The 21,415-nt window shown below is 42.5% G+C and overlaps 1 protein-coding gene across 2 annotated transcripts in view; it reads left to right on the top strand.

The window, feature by feature from the left end:
- Positions 1-20,782, top strand: part of LOC141777744 (contactin-associated protein-like 4) — a 168,494-nt gene extending 147,712 nt beyond the window's left edge. For both annotated transcript variants that reach the window (XM_074652267.1, XM_074652266.1), the window contains exons 19-24: positions 187-411; positions 2,666-2,799; positions 7,561-7,648; positions 15,256-15,474; positions 18,182-18,253; positions 19,727-20,782. In XM_074652267.1, coding sequence (XP_074508368.1) covers positions 187-411; positions 2,666-2,799; positions 7,561-7,648; positions 15,256-15,474; positions 18,182-18,253; positions 19,727-19,923 — 935 coding nt within the window. In that variant the 3' untranslated portion in view covers positions 19,924-20,782. The remainder of the gene's footprint in view (positions 1-186; positions 412-2,665; positions 2,800-7,560; positions 7,649-15,255; positions 15,475-18,181; positions 18,254-19,726) is intronic.
- Positions 20,783-21,415: the final 633 nt, after the last annotated feature.

Genomic DNA, 21,415 nt, shown 5'->3' with positions numbered 1-21,415 from the left:
GGTTTGAGTCCCATCTGGGGTTAAGGAGTTACTGAATTTCCCTCTGGGGATCAATGAATCCTTATCTGGTTTGATTTTCAGTACACCAAGGTGTAAATAAACAAGCAGTCACGCAGCTAAAAGTCCACAGCAACAAATCCGATATATTATATATCCTTTAATAACAAACTCTCTCCCTTCCTCCAGAGGTGTCAGCCAGCTTCACGTCGGGGACGTCCGTCAGCTACACCTTCAAGGAGCCGTACGAGTTGAGCAGGAACGCCAGCGCCCTGCCGTCCTCCATCTACTCGGACATGACGCTGAGAGGAGAGAACGTCTCCCTGAGCTTCAGGACCAGCCAGAGTCCGGCTCTGCTGCTCTACGTCAGCTCCTACTACAGAGAGTACCTGGCCCTGCTCATCAACAAGCATGGTGAGGAGGCTTTTATTTTGAAGGAGTTTGTTTGTGTGGCGGCTGAGGTGGAGCGTCTTATTTTGATTTAATTCTTCTTCCTTTTTAATGGCCTCATCCCCTCTTCCTTTGTCCTACCCTAAGGGTTTCATTTATTTGAATTTTTTTTTGGCAAGACTTGGATAAATTGACAACCTGAGGATAAGACGTTTGTGCTAAAGCTTCTTCTTCTCATCTTTATCTAAAAGTTTCTTGCTCCTTCCTTTATCTTCAATACAATATTCCTCAAATCTCATTTTACCTCTAATTACTCCCCTTTGCTTGGCCTCATTTTCTCCTTTTTTTCCTCTCCTCTTGTTTTTAATCCACATTTTTTAAACCTCATAGATTACGAGTCTCTTCCAGAGTTTCCTTTCCGCCTCTCTTCGTCTTCCTCCCTCAACTTTTTTCAATTACTTTCCTCTGTTGGCGTCTCCTCCCAGCCTCTCATCTTACCTCTCCTCCCCTCTTCCTCTCATTGCTGTCATCTTCTCCTGATATCGACTTCTCCTCCTGTCCTTCTTCCTCCTCCTCCTCCTCCTCCTCCTCCTCCTCCTCATCCTCATCCTCATCCTCTGCTCTGCAGCTTTACCAGATCAGGATCTGTCAGATCTTTCCTCTCTCTGGATTCACCCTGTCAGCCTCTACTGCCTTTTAATCCGTCCAACCGGTCCGGCTGTTACGTTTTGTCTCAGGCTGGAAGAAAGAGTGAAAGAGTGTTCACTGGTCTTATCACTGAGACCTGCTGAGTGGTGCTGAGGGAATACAAGTTTGGTGGGCTGCTAATGGGTGATAGGTCACCGTGCTGCTGAATAAAACAGCAGAAAACTTACTGATGTGTTTTATAAACTTTGCTGTGAAATAATTATGTTATGAGTTTGGCTTTTAACAGTAGTAGGAGGCACTTTGAATATAAAATTACATTTTCAGCATCCAGTAGTCTAATAAAATTGGCACTTTGCTGCAAGATTAGCTGTAAATGGATTTTTTTCTGATGTTAATGACTCAGAGAAAGCTGATGGACAGCAGGGCATTAAGGTTCCATGCTGACCGTGGAGTCGTCATGTAAATGCACTTAAACTGAAGTGTCCAATTAAATCCCTGAGAGCTTTCTCTTATTTGCCCTGAGATGGCTCATTTCTTTTTACCCTCCACTGCAATTACACCTCGTCAGCCCAAACACACAACCTCTCTACCTAAAGCATCTCTTCAAGAATACACGTGTTATCAGAGCAGCATCAGGTAGCTAGAGGTCCTCACAAAATAACTATTATTCCTTCACATTTAACTTTATTACCAGCTGCGACAACGTGTAGCTGGTATTGTTTTCACCTTGTAAGTCTGTGTGTGTGTCATCATTGCACAATGTGGTCCTGAGGGCTCCTACCCTAGCAGGAACTACTACAGAAGAGGTTTGGAGAACTTTACCAGGTGTTTATATTAGGGCTGTCAAAGGTAACGGGATAACAACATGTTAACGCAAATTTGTTTTAACGGCGCTAATTTGCATTTAAATGCAGTACCTGTGAGGGTTTCTGGACAATATCTGTCATTGTTTTGTGTTGTTAATTGATTTCTAATAATAAATATGTACATATATTTGCATAAAGAAGCATATTTGTCCACTCCCATGTTGATAAGAGGATTAAATACTTGACAAATCTCCCTTTAAGGTACATATAACAGATAAAAAATGTGTGATTTATTTGCGATACTAAACAATTGCCATTTACTTTTATACTAGTGAAATGACATGGGAAAACAGTTCAATGTCTACTCCTATTCTATTTTTATGGTCACAACCATGCCAGATACAGTCACAATACTTTACAGGTGTGTAGTTGAGAACAAAATGAGGGCTGAATTGAAGGTGGGTGTGGTCCGAGCAAGGGCGCCGTAATACGGGGGGTAGTCGTATTATTGATATGGAATTAGCCCCTATCCTCTTAATATAGAAATATTGATTAATAGAGTAACCAAATAAATATATATTATTGAAATATTCAGATTTATCTTTTGGAGGATTAAATAGGTGTTTACCCCGTCTGCCAAGATTACAGGACATGATGACGCCATTTCCAGGGACACATAAACTTCACCTAGAACTTAGCCCGGTTGAAATGATGATGATACTTTATATGTAAATCTTTCCCTCTGAAAGTATAGCTCTGAAGATTGTTTCCTTTTTTTTTAGATCTAAAGCGTAACCCTGTGGTTTGATATGTGCTGTGTGTAGATATGCTGGAGGTGAGATACAAGCTGGACAGCAGCAGAGATGATGACGTGTTGAGGAGCGGAGTGAAGAGCCTGGCCGACGGACAACTCCATGCTGTTACCATCAGGAGACTGGCAGACTCCGTGTCTGTGCAGGTAAAGCCACCTCATCAGTTCATCAAATCTTTGTAGCTAAAACTTTAGCAGAGATCCAGCAGACACAGAGCCACATGAGATTCCCTTTCGGAGTCTTGTTTCTGAAATATTGTCAAATCTGCGGCTTTTGCTTTTTGCTTTGATACCAAATCCGTGTAACATTTTTGAACACCCTGTAACACCCTGTAACACCCTGTAACATCGTGTAACACCCTGTAACACCGTGTGACACCGTGTGACACCGTGTAACACCGTGTAACACCGTGTAACATTGTGTAAAACCTTGTAACACTGTGTAACACCGTGTAACACAGTGTAACATCATGTAACACCCTGTAACATCGTGTAACACCCTGTAACACCGTGTGACACCGTGTAACATTGTGTAAAACCTTGTAACACTGTGTAACACCGTGTAACACAGTGTAACATCATGTAACACTGTGTAACATCATGTAACACCCTGTAACATCGTGTAACACCCTGTAACACCCTGTAACACCCTGTAACACCGTGTAACACCCTGTAACATCGTGTAACACCCTGTAACATCATGTAACACCCTGTATCATCGTGTAACATCGCGTAACACCCTGTAACACCGTGTAACACCGTGTAACACCCTGTAACACCCTGTAACACCCTGTAACACCCTTTAACACCGTGTGACACCCTGGAACACCCTGGAACACCGTGTAACAATGGTAACACCGACTACTAGGGATTTGACAGCGAGGACATTTTCCCACCGGTTAATAAACTTGTGACGGTGTCACCAATTACACCAGACATTTTCCAAGAAAAGGTGACGCCCAATATATGTAGCGCACTTACTTTGATCTTTACCGTCGGATGGCGGTGTGTCTGGCCGCTCCGCCGCGCACACCGACTGTGACCGATATGTCCTCCACACAGCGATTACCGTCATGGTTCCTTTATAGCATTGGGTTTAAATCTGAAATATTTTAATACCAGTTGTCACCATTGACAACTATGAACTGGATGTTGTCCACCATTTCACCTACCTCGGGTCGACTATTAGCGACAACCTTTCCCTGGACACGGAAATCGACAAGAGGATTGGGAAGGCAGCAACAACACTCGCCCGCCTCTCCAAACGAGTGTGGGAAAACACCAAGCTAACAGTTAAAACCAAGATGGCAGTATACAACGCCTGCGTCGTCAGTACACTGCTGTACGGCAGCGAGACATGGACAACCTACAGCAGACAGGAGAGACGACTCAACTCCTTCATCTAAGAAGCCTCCGACGCATCCTGGGCATTTCCTGGCAAGACAAAATAAGCAACACCGAGGTTCTGACCCGCGCTGGCCTCACCAGCATGCACACTCAGCTCAGACAGCACAGACTGCGCTGGCTGGGCCACGTATGTCGCATAGAGGATGGTCGCATCCCTAAAGACCTCCTCTATGGAGAACTGGCAACTGGGAGCAGAACAACAGGCCGCGCCCACCTGCACTTCAAAGATGTCTGCAAGCGAGATATGAAGGCCCTAGACATCGACACCGAGTCCTGGGAGGCTCTTGCGGTTGACCGCACAAGGTGGAAAAGCACCAACCTCGCACCAACACTTCATGACAGGGGAGCAAAAACTGAAGGACGCAGCGGCAGACAAGAGGGCCCGCAGGAAAGAACACAGCAACGCAGGCAGACCAGAAACCACACACAGATGCAACCCCTGTGATCGAGACTGCCACTCTCACATACAGTAGGGCTTTTCAGTCACAAGAGACGCTGTACCAGACAGCCAGATCCCTAGGATGCGCCAACCATGGTCACACCCTGACCGACGGAGGCCTATTGTGTGCCAAAACACTGTGTAACACCGGTAACACCGACTACCGCGGCAAGCCTAGTCATCGGGCAGCAAGTCTCGCGAGAGTTTTTGCAAGTTTTTGCAATTTAGAGGTTACCTTTTAGACACAACCATGACACCACTTGATAGGAAGTAAACATGGACCCAAGCTATTGCCTAGCTATGAAATTCCATTGAAACGGTACATTACTGTGCTTATTAAATGTTTATATACTGCTTTTAAAAGCTAAATTGGGGGACTGTTTGTAACTTCTTACACGTATAGATCATTGCGGGTCGGTGTCCCATGCGCTCTCGTGTGTGGCTACACTGTTCAGACTCAGACTCCAACACAAACTACAGTGAAGCAACAAAACCTCTTGGTTGTATCTAGTGAAGCCCGTCTGTTAAACAGTGTTGGCTGTGGTCGGAGGACGCGGGGGAGACCGTAGCTTTGGTCTCCAGGACCGGAGTTTCTCCTGTACTCTGCTCCTCTGCCTGCCTTCACTCACACACTGCGCCGTTCTCGCTCTTTTGCTCCACTCTCACGTGCATGTGCCCACACTCCACACTGCAGAAGAGTTAGTTTAGCTCTGAGAATATCTAGTGAATGTACAGTAGACGTTTGTGCAGAAATAACTGCTGCAGCTCCTCCAGACCAACAGAGGTTTCCCGTGTCTTGTGAAGTGACGGGGCTCCACAGAGAGAAACGTTATCGTCTCCGACCAAAACTCCGGTGTCTCCCCTGTTCCCTCCGGCCGCGGTCGGGAGGCTGAGGCAGGAAAAGCCAACACAAGGATCAGCATTGATTCATGGAGAGACCTTCGTCTGGTCAGCTAACATTACTGCCAAGCAGCTGAAATATAGAGTGATATTGTGCTTTTAGCTGACGTGTGTCGCCTCATTGTTTTGAGCGATGCTCGTTCATGTCTATTTAGAGCGAGCACAAGCGCGAGCAATAGGACGCTGACTTTCGTTGACTAAACGGCCACAGGTGTTGCTGTTAACAAGACATTTCTGATTCTTACAAACAGTCCCTTTAATGTAAAGTGTTGCCACATCTTTTTGGGCTTTGAGTCTGTTTTTCTTTCGACTTCCACATGCAGGTTCATACACTGTGTATTGTAAAAACGCTGATGTGCTGCTTAACCTTTTTCTATGTTTGCCAAATGAGGCTCCGATCTCAAGGGCGAATACAATGACACACACATATGCACACACAGGCAGTCCCATCTACTCCCTGTGTGTACTATGGTACAGTACTGTGATATCCATCTATATGATAAAGTTCCCGTCAGCACTTTACTGTCCCTGCTATGGCAGGGCAGCAGGGACAAACTGCATTAAAACAGCTCCAGATGAAATATGAAGCATCTTAATCATATTTTGATCTTCTGAACGTCTTATCTTGTTAACAACAGCCTCACATGATATATGAGGTTAACTCCATCTAACCAGGTGCCTGGATGTCTGCATAATTATCAACACCCTGAGATGAAATACAAGGTGACCTCGTCTTGCATGGGTGCAGCCTCCTGATTCACTGTGAGGCTCCAATGAAATATGAGGTGCATCTCATGTTATCAGTTCCCATCATACTGAATCATTATATCTTTAGAAACATACTCTAAAGGCATATGGTGACAGTTTAGAGCGGGGAAAGATATCGCAACAACTATTTACAACCGATTTACATAAAATTGGTGTGTTTTGGCCCCAAAACATAAATCCTAATAAACTTGGAAAAAAAAGTTTGGAAATTTGTGTTTGGTGGATTATTTCTCTGTTGTTACAATGCTAATTGGCATTGTATTTTACATTGTTGGAAAGCCTGTTTATTTACCTTCACAATGATGTCCAACTTGTAAGGATCATGCATTTGTGGGATGAGCAGCACAGCTGATTATGTGGGTAGCGCCCAAGAAAAATTTGCCAAAATTCTCTGCCGATACTAAACAGTGTATTCTCCTGTTGGTATTGACTCTTATTTTGAGCAAGAATAACAGCTTTTGTTGGGGGCAGTGTCATGGTGTGGGGGGGGCATCTCCCTCACTGGCAAAACAAGGCTTGTCATCATTGAAGGCCATCTCAATGCAGTGAGATATCTGGATGAGATTCTGCAGCCAGTGGCAATCCCATATCTCCACAATCTGGCACCTAACTTCATCCTCCAAGATGACAACGCTCGCCCCGACAGAGCCAGGGTTATCACAGACTACCTCCACAATGTGGGAGTAGAGAGAATGGAACGGCCTGCCAAGAGTCCAGACCTCAACCCAATTGAACACTTGTGGGATCAGCTTGGGCGTGCTGTACGTGTTAGAGTGACCAACACAACCTCGTTGGCTGACCTGCAAACGAATCCTGGTTGAGGAATGGAACGCCATCCCACAGCAACGTGTGACCAGGTTGGTGACCAGCATGAGGAGGAGGTGCCAGGCTGTTGTGGCTGCGTATGGATCTTCCACCGCTACTGAGGCTCCTGACGGTGTATTAAATGAATAAAGTGTAAAAAAGCCAATATATCTTGTTTGTCCTTGTTACTGATGGAGAGTTCAATCATCCAATCCACCAAACAACTCAAAACAAGAGTCAACACCAACAGGAGAATACACTGTTTACCATTGGCAGAGCATTTAGGCAAATTTTTCTTGGGCGCTACCCACATAATCAGCTGTGCTGCTCATCCCACAAATACATGATCCTTACAAGTTGGACATCATTGTGAAGGTAAATGAACAGGCTTTCCAACCATGTAAAATACAATGACCATTAGCATTGTAACAACAGAGAAATAATCCACCAAACACAAGTTTCCAAACTTTTTTTCCCGGGTTTATTTCTGGAGCACATATACGCTTCCCATCTTGAACTCTCTGTGAGCTTCTCCCTGCTGCGGGCCAAAATTTCAAATGCAAATTTAGGAAACAATTCTTCTCTTTCAGATCGACCAAAATGCCAGAGAAGACTTCAACCTGACATCTGACGGAGAATTCAACGCCATCAAGTCGCTGGTGTTGGGCAGAGTACACAGTAAGTGAAGAGGCAGTAAAAAGCAGAGACGAGGCCTTTTTAGTTAGACAGCACTCAGACTTTTGAATAACAGCTTTAAAATGTTTGGCCTCATCTGACACACAGTTTAGGAACATTTAGAGAAACAAACTTGGCTTCAGCTGTTTGCACCAAATGGGAATATTATTCAAGTTATCTAAGGAGGAAGCCTGAGGCAAAAATGTTAGAACGACTTTAGCATGAAGGTTAGCATTGTGTCATGTTTGTATTTAATTTAAATACGGTTCAGGAGGTTGTCCTGACTAATCTAATCTCAACTAGACCACACAGTTAACACAAAAAAACAGAAAAAAAGACTAAGTATCTGGATCAAATTCAAAGTGTCTTTTTTTACTTTAGGAAGGCATGTGTTTCCTGTAGATGGCTAAATATTAGCCAGCTACAACACATAAGATAGCTTACATGGTAGCTAAAGTTTGTTGACACTAATAGGCCATACATTCATTCAATGGTTTAAGCAGACACAGTAGCATGTCTAAGTTAAGTAAATTATATCCGTAATCATTCCTTTTTAACTGGTAGTCCAGAATTTAGTGAATCTGCCATTTTAATAGTTTTTAAACACTATATAATAACATTGTTTTCAACTTTTTATTGAAATAAATACAGTAATTTTCCAGTGTTCTTATTTTGTAAAATGGGTGAAAATCAGGTAGATCAATAAAATGTCTTAAGTTTGTGTTAACCACACACCTTATTTCAGGCATAAAACTAAAAACGGAACCGGAAGTGCTAAAATGCTAACTCATTTCCAGGTTTTAGGACTCATTCCTGTAGCACTCTATAGTCGATCTATGCATTCTGACATTGATCAACGAGTAGTCAAAAAGCTGACCCCATGACACACATTGAATTGCAAAGTAATAATGCAACCCCAGATAAAAACCTCATGATAAAATAATTAGTACTTACTTGCTTATTACTTGCGATTTTAGGTTGTAGGCAGTTTTTAAGCTAGAGTGAAGATACTGGCATCATATGAAACTAGAAAGCCTGACTATACTAGCTTGTCGCAAAGGAGGATAAATAACGCTTCTAACATGCGTTAAATTTCGGCGAGGAAAAACGGTCATGGCAATTGTCTAAGGGGTCCCTTGACCTCTGACCTCCAGATGTGTGAATGTAAATGGGTTCTATGGGTACCAACGAGTCTCCCCTTTACAGACATGCCCACTTTATGATAATCACATGCAGTTTGGGGAAAGTCATAGTCAAGTCAGCACACTGACACACTGACAGCTGTTGTTGCCTGTTGGGCTGCAGTTTCGATGCCATGTTCCATTTTGTGATATAGCATATGTTCTATGCTACACGCAGTACCTGTGAGGGTTTCTGACAATATCTGTCATTGTTTTGTGTTGTTAATTGATTTCCAATAATAAATATATGCATACATTTGCATAAAGCAGCATATTTGCCCACTCCCATGTTGATAAGAATATTAAATACTAGACAAATCTCCCTTTTAAGGTACATTATGAACAGATACAAAATGTGTGATTAATTTGCAATTCGCAATTAGCTATGGACAATCATGCGATTAATCCCTATTAAATATTTTAATTGATTGACATTCCTATAAATAATTGTTTGCGCCCCCAACTTTGTGCATTGTCTACTTGAATGATGCTGGTTTTAATTTAGCTCAGAAAACTACCGTAGAAGAGCTTGATGCATAATTGATTAGTTAGTAGTTAGTAGTTAGTAGAATATCATGTGTTGCACCTTTCACTTTTATCTAGCCCGGTCTCACCAAGTGGTGTATGAATTACATGGTCATTTGTAAGTGTACGCCATGTACTCTGTACCGGCTGCAATGCAAACGTTTGCCACATTTGCACAGGTAGCAAGTGTCCACACGGCCAAAGTGACGTCACGCCATCAGACACCTGCCTTGTGTGGCAGGTTTACGCCTGTCCCTGCACATCCAACATTTTCTAACTACGCGCCACGCAGATGGGTGGAGAAAACGGAGAACTTTGAGCAGCTTTGAGAATATCGGTTTGCTGTGAGGAGAAACCCGCACGGAGTATAAAAGACCCAAACGTTTCCTCGTCACAATTCCACATCAACTCACGTCCGCGTGACCGTCCTCGAAGAAAGTATAATGGAGGCTTTTAAAATATGCTACGCTCAGAGCCAGTGACATAGAGTAAAAACTGAGCGAGACTGCTTATGGCCAGTGGGAGGTGAGGTGGATGGGTCCAACAAACACAGGACTTTCAACCAGAAGACTGGTGTTCGTGTCCCAAAGTGTTGATGAGTTATTTTGAAGTTATGTTAGTTATGTTTGCGACGTAATTTCCGTGCATATTTTACTTTGTTTACATAATTATTAAAGCCCAACCATGATTAACTGCAACCCGTTACCGGAGTTTTGTTGCGAAACATAACCGCGACCATTTCACCGTAACAACGCTAAATGACAAGCCTAAAATGCGTTATCATGACACACGGAAATGTGCTATTTATAGGCCTTTCCATGAGATCGGGTTGTCTTATCTGAACCGGGAGAGATAAAAAGAGAGAAACATATTGGACAGCTTCTAGAAGCTTTAGAACGTTTGGATATGTTCAGCATCAGTAAATGAGTGCAGGGTCAAGTTAAACCAGGAGTATACTTTCCTGTAAATCACCTACACACATTTGAAGCCTGTTAAATTTGAAACCTCACCCTCTGGGAGGGTCAAACCACATCCTCACTGAGCTCCTTTGTGTAGTCCTGGACAGGGACCTGTAACAGAGCCGGGGCGAGACAGTAATTGGCTCTGTCATGACTTATTCATGTTGTCTTTGAGCGGCTCCATCAGAGACGGACTGAGATATAAGCTGTTAATAACGTGAGGGGCTGCAGTCACAGCTCTCTGATAACACACAACAACCACACTGTCAATCTAAACGGAAACACACTGGCTATTTGAATTAGCTTTCATCAGAGGCATGCATCGAGTAATATCAAATAATGGCTATAAGAAAAATGTGCTTGGTTTTATTCAAATGGCCCTAAACTAGACTATTTGAATCAAGGCAGTGAAAGAAAGCATGCAGCAGTGTGTGTTAGTGTCATGTGGCACTCTAAATAATAAAGCTTTATTAATTCATTTATTTATGTTTTAGGAAGATTTCAGAAGATGAATACAGTTATTTGGGTATTCTTTATTTTCCGTTTCCTGGTATTTCTATTCTGCCGGTGCTGAAACATGTCATTACTTTCAGTTTGGGGCATGGAAATGATAAAAAATTTCCATATTGTCATTGGCAGCTTCATTTCACAATGTTAGTCACTGGTTTCTGCCAGGCAGCAACCGCTGATAACAACCAGTTCTGAGAAGTGAAGCCAATGCTGAAGTGCCTCAAACTTGCATTCTCTCTACCAGCCAGCAGGGGGCGACTCCTCTGGTTGCTAAAAGAAGTCTGATTGTATAGAAGTCTATGAGAAAATGAGCCTACTTCTCTCTTGATTTATTACCTCAAACATTGTAAACAGGAGTTTATGGTCTCAATCTGTAGTTTCAAGTCTTCTTCAATACAGCATGATGTTCATTTAGTAAATCATGGTCCCATTTAGAGTCAAATAGACCATAAAGCAGGGGATGCTTTAGGGCGGGGCTACCTTGTGATTGACAGGTCGCTATCACGGCGTTGTCCGGTCTGGGAGTTGTCCGTGTTTTTGCCTTAGAACTTTAACCCTTTCACAGTGTGTTTTCACTTCATGAAAGTTCATTTTAATGTTTCTGGTCACCTGAAAATATGGTTGTACTTAGCTCCACCCTCTCCTGTGACTTCTGGTTGCAAAAAACCAAGATGATGATGGGCAAAAACCAATATGGCAACGGCTAAAATTCTCAACTCAAGGCTTCAAAATGGCAGTCCACAAACCAGTGGGGGAAGTCACGGGGACTACGTCCACACAAGTTAATTGTAACATTTTGGTCACCTAAAAATGTCTTATTCAGCATTCAGTTGTACTTAGCTCCAGCCTCTCGTGTCTTGTTATGAACACTTTCCATGAGTCCTCATTTCTGCAGACTTTGCCTGAGGGAATTACCCACAATTAATAGCGTTATGGCTAAACACAGGGTAACCACGGTTACCAGGGTAAACAAAAAAAAACAATAAACAAGGAGGACGGTACATGGGTGTTCAGCCAGGCATATTTAAATTTACACAAAAACATTAACGTTAAGGAAGAAGAAGAAGAAGAAGAAGAAAGGCACTTTTATTAATCCCCGAGGGGAAATTCTATTTTTTCACTTTGTTATTTACACAGTACACACAGACCCAAAATACACACACATGCACAAACAGGACCTACATGCACAAACAGGACATACATGCACAAACAGGACCTAAATGCAGAATGGAGAGATGTCAGAGTGAGGGGGCTGACCCTGACAGGAGCCCCGAGCAGTTGGGGGTTTGGTGCCTTGCTCAAGGGCACCTCGGCAGTGCACAAGAGGCAGACTGGCATCTCTCCAGCTACCAGTTCACACTCAGTACTTTGTCCATGCGGGGACTTGAACCGGCGTCCCTGCGGTTCCTAAGCCAAGTCCTTATGGATGAGGAAGATGGAACATAAAAAACACATGAAATCAGGGTAATGCATTAGACTGTATTATACACCTGGTTTATTCAAACATTTCTTTTCATTTTGCTTAATGAAGTTTGACAAAAACAAGTAAATAGATTTTTTGACAGTTACCTTTAGTTTCGTAAGGCAAGAGCCTGGAAGACGTTCAAATAAGCAGTAAAAAAACGCCAAACAAAAACAGACAATTGTCATTGTCAAGGTAACGTGATACATCGCCGCAAAGTGCTGTCCCATTCATATTTATGCTAAGGCGGTCAAAGTTAACGTGATAATGCATCAACGCAAATTGTTTTTAACACCATTAAATTCTTTAACACATTAACGCACCTTGCAATGTTTAGGTTGTAGTGGACAGTTTTAATGATAGAGTTGAGATACTGGTATCATATGAAACTACAAAACCTGACTATACTAGCTTGTATCAAAGGAGGCTAAATAACGCTCCAAACTTGCGCTAAATTTTGGCAAGGAAAAACTGGAATGGCCATTTTCAAAGGGGTCCCTTGACCTCTGACCTCCTGATCAGTGAATGTAAATGGGTTCTATGGGTACCCACGAGTCTCCCCTTTACAGACATGCCCACTTTATGATAATCACATGCTGTTGTTGTTGGGCTGCAGTTTGCCATGTTATGAAGGTAAGGTACATTTTGAACAGATAAAAATGTGCGATTAATTTGCGATTAATCGTGATTAAATATTTTAATCAATTGACAGCCTTTATTTCTTAATTTATACCATTTCAAGCAATTGCAGACACTCACACTCAAACATTTACCAGGTGACGTCAGTTTGGTCCCTGAGGGTTCTGGGTTTAAGGCCTAAAGGGGGGACATTGGGATTGTGCCAGGAAGTCAGATCAGGATCAGAAAAGCAGCAGGAAAGTGGATTTTCTGTCGTTCCCTGCCAACCCCTTCATCCATCAGCCTAACTAATGGATCCGGAAGGAATACAGAGCGACAGAGAGGGGGAGAGAGGTGATGGAGTGAAGAGTGTATCTGCCGAGAGGAGCTTACAGGCTCCACTAATGTTTCCTGCTGCTCTCATCAACATGCAGATGTGTCCTGGTAAAAAACCACAGTCAGTCACCTCTCAGTCATCTGATCAGACACTGATGCAGCTGCTTACAGCAGTAATGTTGCCGTTCACAGCTGCTGTTTACACTGCTGTGAAGGAGCAGGAGGTGAATGATGAAGAGATTTAAGTCAACCAAATAAGCAGATAGAGGTGAGAGTGCACATCTGTCTCAAGAAGTGATAGATGCAGACTGGAAGCTGTAATGAGTGTGTGTGTGTGTGTGTGTGTGTGTGTGTGTGTGTGTGTGTGTGTGTGTGTGTGTGTGTGTGTGTGTGTGTGTGTGTGTGTGTGTGTGTGTGTGTGTGTGTGTGTGTGTGTGTGTGTGTGTGTGTGTCTCTAATCATTAGAGTCAATGTGCTGCCACTATTGTCCTCCTGATAACAGGGAAATGTGAGATTACTAAACGAAAGGTTAAAAGTTCAATCACTACTAAGTAGGGGATAATGTACAGCAAGCCGGTCATTGTTGTGAAATAAACCCTGACAGGGGTGACTCGCTTGCTGTACATTACACGAAGCAACGATCTGATATGCATAGCAATGGCCTGTTATTATATCAGAATTGAGTATTCAACAAAGCCGTGTAATAAAGATAAATACGTTTTAGTTCTGAGCTCTTTCTTTAAAGGTCCCATATCATGCTCATTTTCAGGTTTATGTTTGTATTTTGGGTTTCTACTAGAACATGTTTACATGCTTTAATGTTAAAAAAACATATTATTTTTCTCCTCCTGTCTGTTTGAATATACCTATATTCACGCTCTGTCTGAAACACTGCGTTTTAGTGGATTTCAACGGAACGGCAACGGAATTGCGTTGCTAGGAAACAGCTTTGCTCCATGTTTACTTCCTGTCAGCTGATGTCATTCACATACACTACACCAGGAAATAAACTGGGACAAAGTTAGTATATTTACGTTTAAAACTGTGAAATGGTCTAAATATTGTATATTTGTGACATCACAAATGGACAGAAATCCTGACGGCTTGTTTCAAACGCTCAGTTTCTGAATACGGGCTGTGTGTATTTCTCCATGGATTGAGTGTTTTGATACTTTCACAGTATTTATATAGCACTTAACCTGCTTTATAATATAAAAGACATGAAAATCTCACTTTTTACAATATGGGACCTTTAACACACTCGGCGGTTCTGGTTACTTACCTGTGCTCTGAAAACCACATTACAAAAAACACCCATCCCAACAAAGTTTTCAGCATTTAACTACAACAGCCCGTGGGATGAAATATCTCCACTGGTTCTCAGTGAATTGTTCCTTTTTAAGGATAAATCTAGAAATGAGTATCCGCATCTCAAAGAATAAAGCAGGTCGCTGCACTTGTATTAAAGGAATAGTTCAACATTTTGGGTCTTACACTTATTTGCTTTCTTGCCAAGAGTTAGACGAAATAATGGATACCACTCAGATGTTTGTACTGTAACTTTTACACTTTTTTCTACGGATTAAACAAATGAGTTAAAACATGTTCATTAGTGAGCTTTAGGTGCTGTTATGTGCATTTTGTTACCTTTGGATAAAGCCAGGCTAGCCGTTTTCCCCTGATCCAGTCTTTGCGCCAAGCTAAGGTAAAAAAGTGGCATCAATCTTCTCATTTACCTCTCGATAAGAAAGCCAATAAACATATTTTCCAAAAGGTCGAACTATTCTTTTAAAGAAATTGTCACGATTCTTTCATGGGAAACAATTGACAACTGCTTTTCTTTCAAGAAAACAATTTCTTCTTTCAGAGCAGTTTTGTCTCTTGGAACACGTGGCAAAAAAGACATTTAATGAAAAAGTCATAATATCCAATTTTAGGATGATTAAATCATATTTTTTATTATACATAAGTAATTTGCAGTACATTATTATTTCATGTTTCTCATTCTTCTCTCTCCAGAGTCCGATGATTTGGATCCAGACCTGTCCAGGTTGGCGTCTCTTGGTTTCACCGGTTGTCTCTCGGTGGTCCACTTTAACTCCATCAGCCCTCTGAAAGCTGCCCTGCTCCACCCGGACACCAGCCCCGTCATCATCACCGGACCTTTAGTCCAGTCCAACTGCGGCTCCTCGGCTTCGGCCGATCCCTACGCAGCAGAGAACACACACCACCTGTCAGGTAGGAGGGGGGAGCTGGTTTAGGTTAGGTATAGTTTTACTGGACAAACCTTTGCAGTATTGTGGGAGAGAGTTAATGTACTATTGGTTGTTTTTAGGTTTCACAGTGTGAGAGGCGATATGTTTTGGGTTTATGTTTTGGGTTTAAAAGCTTGTGAGGAATTTAAAATCTATCCACTGGCTAGTGCATCGAGGAGAGTGGTGAAAACAAGTCTTAGGATTTACTGCAAGGTTATATTTTTTTACTGTCCAAGTTAAATTTTCTGTTCTGGGATTCTTCCAGTCTTCCACCACAATACATGGGTCCACACCCAGTCTGTCTTCCAGCTGACATTCTTATGTATTCATTTTTGAACTGCTGTCTGTGCTAGTTGGACGTGTTCTTGCCCTTCAGGCCATAAACAAGTACCAGGTTCACTGTGTATCAGCTGGTTTCTGGTAGTTCAATTAATTACAAATGTATTAGGGAATTTGCACAACTAAACTACATTATCAACTAACGTGGGTTCTGCATCATTACCTAACAATGTACCTGTGTCAAAATCTAGGACCAGTGTGTAACAATTAGGGGGAGCTATTAACAGAAATATAATATAATATCAATAGGTATGTTTTCTTTAGTGTAGCTGATAAGAATTGTTGTGTTTTCATGACCTTAGAATGAGCCGTTTATATCTACATAGGGAGCGGGGGTCCTCTTCGCGTCGGCCACCGTAGTTCTTCTACACGCTTGGCACACGGGAGAGGCTACATTTGGTTGCAATCTGCAACCTCACCACTAGATACTGCCATATCCTACACACTGCTCCTTTAAGACCACAGTTATCTCTGTTTTTATTATGCTTGCATGGTGCATGTTCCCAAATGAAATTGTGATCATTCAAATTACCACAAACTTAAAGGTCCCGACACACCAAGCCGATGTCCGGCCTTCGGACAGTTTGGGGCCGTCAGTGAGACAGTGACACCCATCCAACACACAAATATTTTAACAAGACATGGCCATCTGGAATAAAGCTAGGTGGTGCTTGAGAGTGGTGTGAAAATGATCGACAAACTTTTTGGCAAAGACATAGGCAACGCAACGGTCGGCCTTCGTCGCAAATAGTTCTTTGGTGTGGGGTTGGTGTGTCAGGGCCTTATATCTACAATAGATATTTTTCTGGCAGCGGAAACAAGTTGTGAACACAACACCTACATACAGTGTAATCACCTTCTTTAGTTGATATGGGGAACTTGTTAGCAAACAGTTGCTTATTTACACATCCAGCAGTTACAGAGCAACATTATCGTTCATTTGGAGTCGTGTTTGTGTCATTCTGATGAATGTAAGTCCAACATTCTCTCTCTTTTAGCTCTGTTTTGGACCTTACCTACTAAAATAGCTGGCTGTTTAGTTACTAAATGTTCCACTATGCTCACCAGTAGTGTCTAACATTGTGAGCAGGTATTGTTCAGTGGGGTTTTCTCACTGAAAACAGCTGAAAACGATGCTTTGAGCGCAGTGAGAGTGAACCAAAACAGCAAAGTTACAGGCCAGACGGGCCATCCTGTTCTCATTCCCAACTCGTCACATGAGGACACTTGATCAGGACCCTTTGGCGTCGCTTTAGGCAACAAAACTACTTGGTTAGGTTTAGTAAAAGATCGTGGTTTGGGTTAAAATATGTTTGTTACAGTATGTAACTTCAGTTACGTAGCCTGTTATGTATATAGCGTAATTTAAGTACTTTACGTAACAAACTTACGTAACGTAAAATAAGTCAACGTTAACTTTTGGTTTCACATGGGACATGAACAACAGCCTCCTGGGGGAAAGTCCTGACCTCACCCATCCACCCTGACATCCTCCAGACGCGGATTTTGTCGCTCTTTTACGTCATCTGACTTCCGGAGCAGTTGGTCTGAGCGTCTAATAATGCAGCGGTTGGGTTTACATTAGTGGTACTTGAAAGCCTGGCACATGTCATACAGAATGGGTGCCTTCTGCTTGTCGGTATTAGACGCCGAGGGCCGTGACAAAACGTCGGTATTTGACGGAAATGGAATGGAAGTTTGTCCTCTCATTTTAGATGTCACTGCTCTTCTCTTTGCCATAAAAGCCCAATAATTGCTGACAGTTTCTTTACATCGGTAATGTACGTTGGCCAAAAGGCTGACAAAAATAAAAACTAAAGTTAGATGTTGAACTGTGCCCCTGAAAATATCATGTGCATTGGAATCTGAATGTGTGCTATTTGTTCCCCCTTTGTTTCTCTTCCTGGTAGGAGCTGCTATTACACAAACTGTGTAATGGGCTCATTAAGCATGTACACCTTGTTGAGGAGAATCATGACAATGTGCTTGATGAGATAATTAATTTGGATCACAGAGGGGAGTTTCCAGTGTCTTTCCTCTGGTCTCGTTTTCATCCTTTTTCATGTTGCTTTAATAGAGAGCTGCCGCTGTATTCCCTGTCTGCTCCTGAATCATGATGCTGTGATGATGTCTCTGGATTTTTCTCCTTGGCTCTCTTTTCTATTGTGACCTGTTTATTATATGCTCTTAAATCCTATTTTCTCTCCACATCTTCTTTACATAAGTTCTGCTTTGCTGTTATTCTTCTCAACATCTCCTCTTTTAATTCTTAATGCCTTATTTCCCTCTTTTTTTCTCTCTTCTTTCTCCCTACCTTTCATGTCTTCTACCTTTCTCTTTCTCTGCTGTAGACCAGCCTGGTTCAGTGGGTTCAGGTCAACCTTTAGTCAATGCCATTAGGACTGACTCGGCTCTGATTGGAGGTACTGAACTGTTTCACCTTATTTTACTGTTTGTGCTGGATTACAATTTGCTGAAAGCCGGCAAAGTTAATGTGATGGACAAAAAATTCCATCAAAAGTAAAACGTTTTTTGCAGATTTTTTTCTGCCCCGCTATATTGATTCAAAGAGACGATTGATTGGTTCCTATAAGCATGTAGATAGAAAAAAGTGAGAGTCAAAAGTCATTTAAAAGTGTCCATTAAATCTCTGTGACTCTGTGTCTCAGTGCACAAAGCACAGCTGAACTAATTAAACCTCGGCTGAAATGACTTGCTGATGGAGAAACTTTCACGCTGTTATCTTCAAACGCAAACCAAAGTAATATAGTGCAAAATTGATTTCAGCTGTATTTTGGAATTGCAATTAAATGAAACTTTCTCTGGATAATGAAATGTCCTGAACAGAAGAGTCCAAATATGTGAAATCCTGTTCAATGTGCACTGAAGTTTAGATTAGTAGAACAAACCAGACTGCAGGGCGAAAGAGCTCGCAAACCCAGGGGAGGACAGAGATAGGCAGAAATCATCACAGTGGTTTCACAAAGCTCTGTGACCAAAATCCACTGTGAGAGATTTATTCCACAGAAAGTCAGTAAGCAAGCAACAAGCCTCTCCAGGAATCAGAGAGATGAACACACATCAAAATGTCCCAGCTTCACAAAGTTTCAATGTGGACTCTACTCAGACTCTTTCTTTCAGCACAGCAGTGATGAAAGAACTATTCAAACTATTTACTTAAGTTAACCCATTCACACACACATTCATACACTGATGGCAGAGGCTGCTAAGGTGCCAACCTTGCCCATCAGGATCTAATCTAAATACTCATTATATTGACAATCATGCGTTTAATTGTGATTAAATATTTAAAAAAAAAAAGTATTTTAAGTTTCGGAGTTGGTGTGTAAACGTGATTGATATAACGTGAGGTCGTATATACTCGCAACATTTTCTGACAAAAAATATGGACTTGGTGTGCAAAGCACACACGCTCGCATGACTGCAAGTATAAACAACGAGGCTGTAAAGGCGGACGAGTCAGCGTGATGACGTTTAGTAGTCTCATTTAGCCACTTGTTAGCAACCACCTTTTTTTAGAAATATTAAAGCTTCAAGATTCACGAGTAGGGTATTTATTGATGTATTTTATGTCATTGAACAAAATGTTAAATTCTCTTAAGCTTGTGTTAACCACATATCTTATGTCAGGCTAAATCATTTCGATGTCTCCACATGTTAAATTGGTACAATGTGAACATATGACAGCATTTTAGTCATTGGAGAGCACTTTTTACGGATCTTGGCTAGCCTTTCCCTACTGCTTCTATTATTTGTGCTAAGCTAAGCTAAACACACCACATTCAGCCTTCTCATCTAACTCCCGGTAAGAAATCAAACAAATATATTTCCCAGCACGTCTGAGTATGTCAGAGTAAATTTCCTCTACCTTGCAGGTGTCATAGCGGTGGTGATCTTTGTGATAGTGAGCGGCCTAGCGATAACTGCCAGATTCCTCTACCGGAGGAAAGAGACGTATCAAAACCAGGAAGTGAAGGGAGTCAAACAGGAGGACAGCCAAGATTTCCCTTTCAACAACCAGACTGACTCCCAGAACGTCTCCACTGAAAACCCTAAGGAGTATTTCATTTAACTGGAGGTCTGATGAACAGACAGGGGAGTCTTGCCACGCCTCAGGACTTTACGCTGCACTCAGAGCCAGTCGGAGACTTTGCTGGAGGCTGCGCAGAATATGGAAAGTAAAGAAAGGAACGATGCACACAGTTTTGTCTTTTACTGTATATAATGTATACTGATACAAACAGGCAACAGTGCTGGACTTCTAATGTGTTGATAACCTTGTATATATTCAAAAATGTAAATGTGGAAGTGATGTCTCCAGCTAACTAATGCCACTCTGTCATATTGAAAGGTTGCAAATACTCTTTTGTGAAACTGATTTATGATTTAGTGTATACAAACACAACTTCATTTCAGTGAATCAGGGTGACTGGAGTGGTTTGGCTGATGATTGAGGATAATGAATGAAGTTTAATCGGAAGTGGAAACGTTTGATCCGTAGTTAGGCCCTCCCGGTAGAGCACTTCTGTGAGAGCTGGTGTTTGGTGGTTTATTTCCTTGTAAGTTCTTTTTGTTGTGTGCAGTGCTTCGTGGGGGGGGGGGGGGGGGGGGGGGGGACGGTATGCGGTCTTTAGAGGCTGTAGAGCCTCAAAGTCCTGTTTAAAAGAAACCTGTGTGAAAATGTGTAAGCATTGTCAGAGTCCTTGCAGCCTGCAAACATCCACCAAATACCAGGACATTGTTTGATGATTTTCTAACTCCAGTCAGCACATGAATTATTCAACATTTATTATGAACATTTTTGAGTGATTTTCTTCCAGTAACATCATGCTATCACAGCATTTTGGTGATAACAAGTGGCGTCTTCAAAGTCAACATAGTCCTACTCCAATCATCGCCATGAGCACATTTGTCCATACATTCTCTTCCACTTATCAGGTTTAGCAGGGAATTCCAAACGTCCCTCTCCCCAGCAACATTTTCCAGCTCTTCCTGGGGGACCCCGAGGCATTCCCAGGCCAGATGAGGTATATAATCTCTCCAGTGTGTTCTGGGTCTTACTGGTCCTACCAGTTGGACGTGCCAAGAAAACCTCTAAAGGGTGGGGTCCAGGAGGCATCCTGATCAGATGCCCGAACCACCTGAGCTGGCCCCTTTCCACGCAGAGAAGCATCGGCTCTACTCTGAGCTCCCTCCGGATGTCTGAGCTCCTCACCCTCTCCCTAAGGCTGAGCCCAGCCACCCCATGAAAGAAGCTCATTTCGGCCATTTGTATCCGCAATCTCATTCTTTCGATCACTACCCAAAGCTCATGACCAGAGGTGAGGGTTGGAACGTAGATGGACGGGTAAATCGAGAGCTCAGCATTCTGGCTCAGCTCCCTCTTCACCACAATCCTGCAGACGCCGCATCAAACCGCCTGTCCATTCCACGCTCCATTTTACCCTCACTCGTGAACAAGACCCCGAGATACTTGAACTCCTTCGCTTGGGGCAGTGACTCACTCCCAACCCGGAAGGCGCGGTCCACTGATTTCCGGCAGAGCACCATGGCCTCAGACTTGG

Source organism: Sebastes fasciatus, chromosome 11, assembly GCF_043250625.1.
Source record: "Sebastes fasciatus isolate fSebFas1 chromosome 11, fSebFas1.pri, whole genome shotgun sequence".
In the NCBI taxonomy this organism is placed as follows: domain Eukaryota; kingdom Metazoa; phylum Chordata; class Actinopteri; order Perciformes; family Sebastidae; genus Sebastes; species Sebastes fasciatus.
The sequence above is the reverse complement of the archived record's forward strand: the minus strand, read 5'-3'. Positions and strand labels throughout refer to the sequence as shown.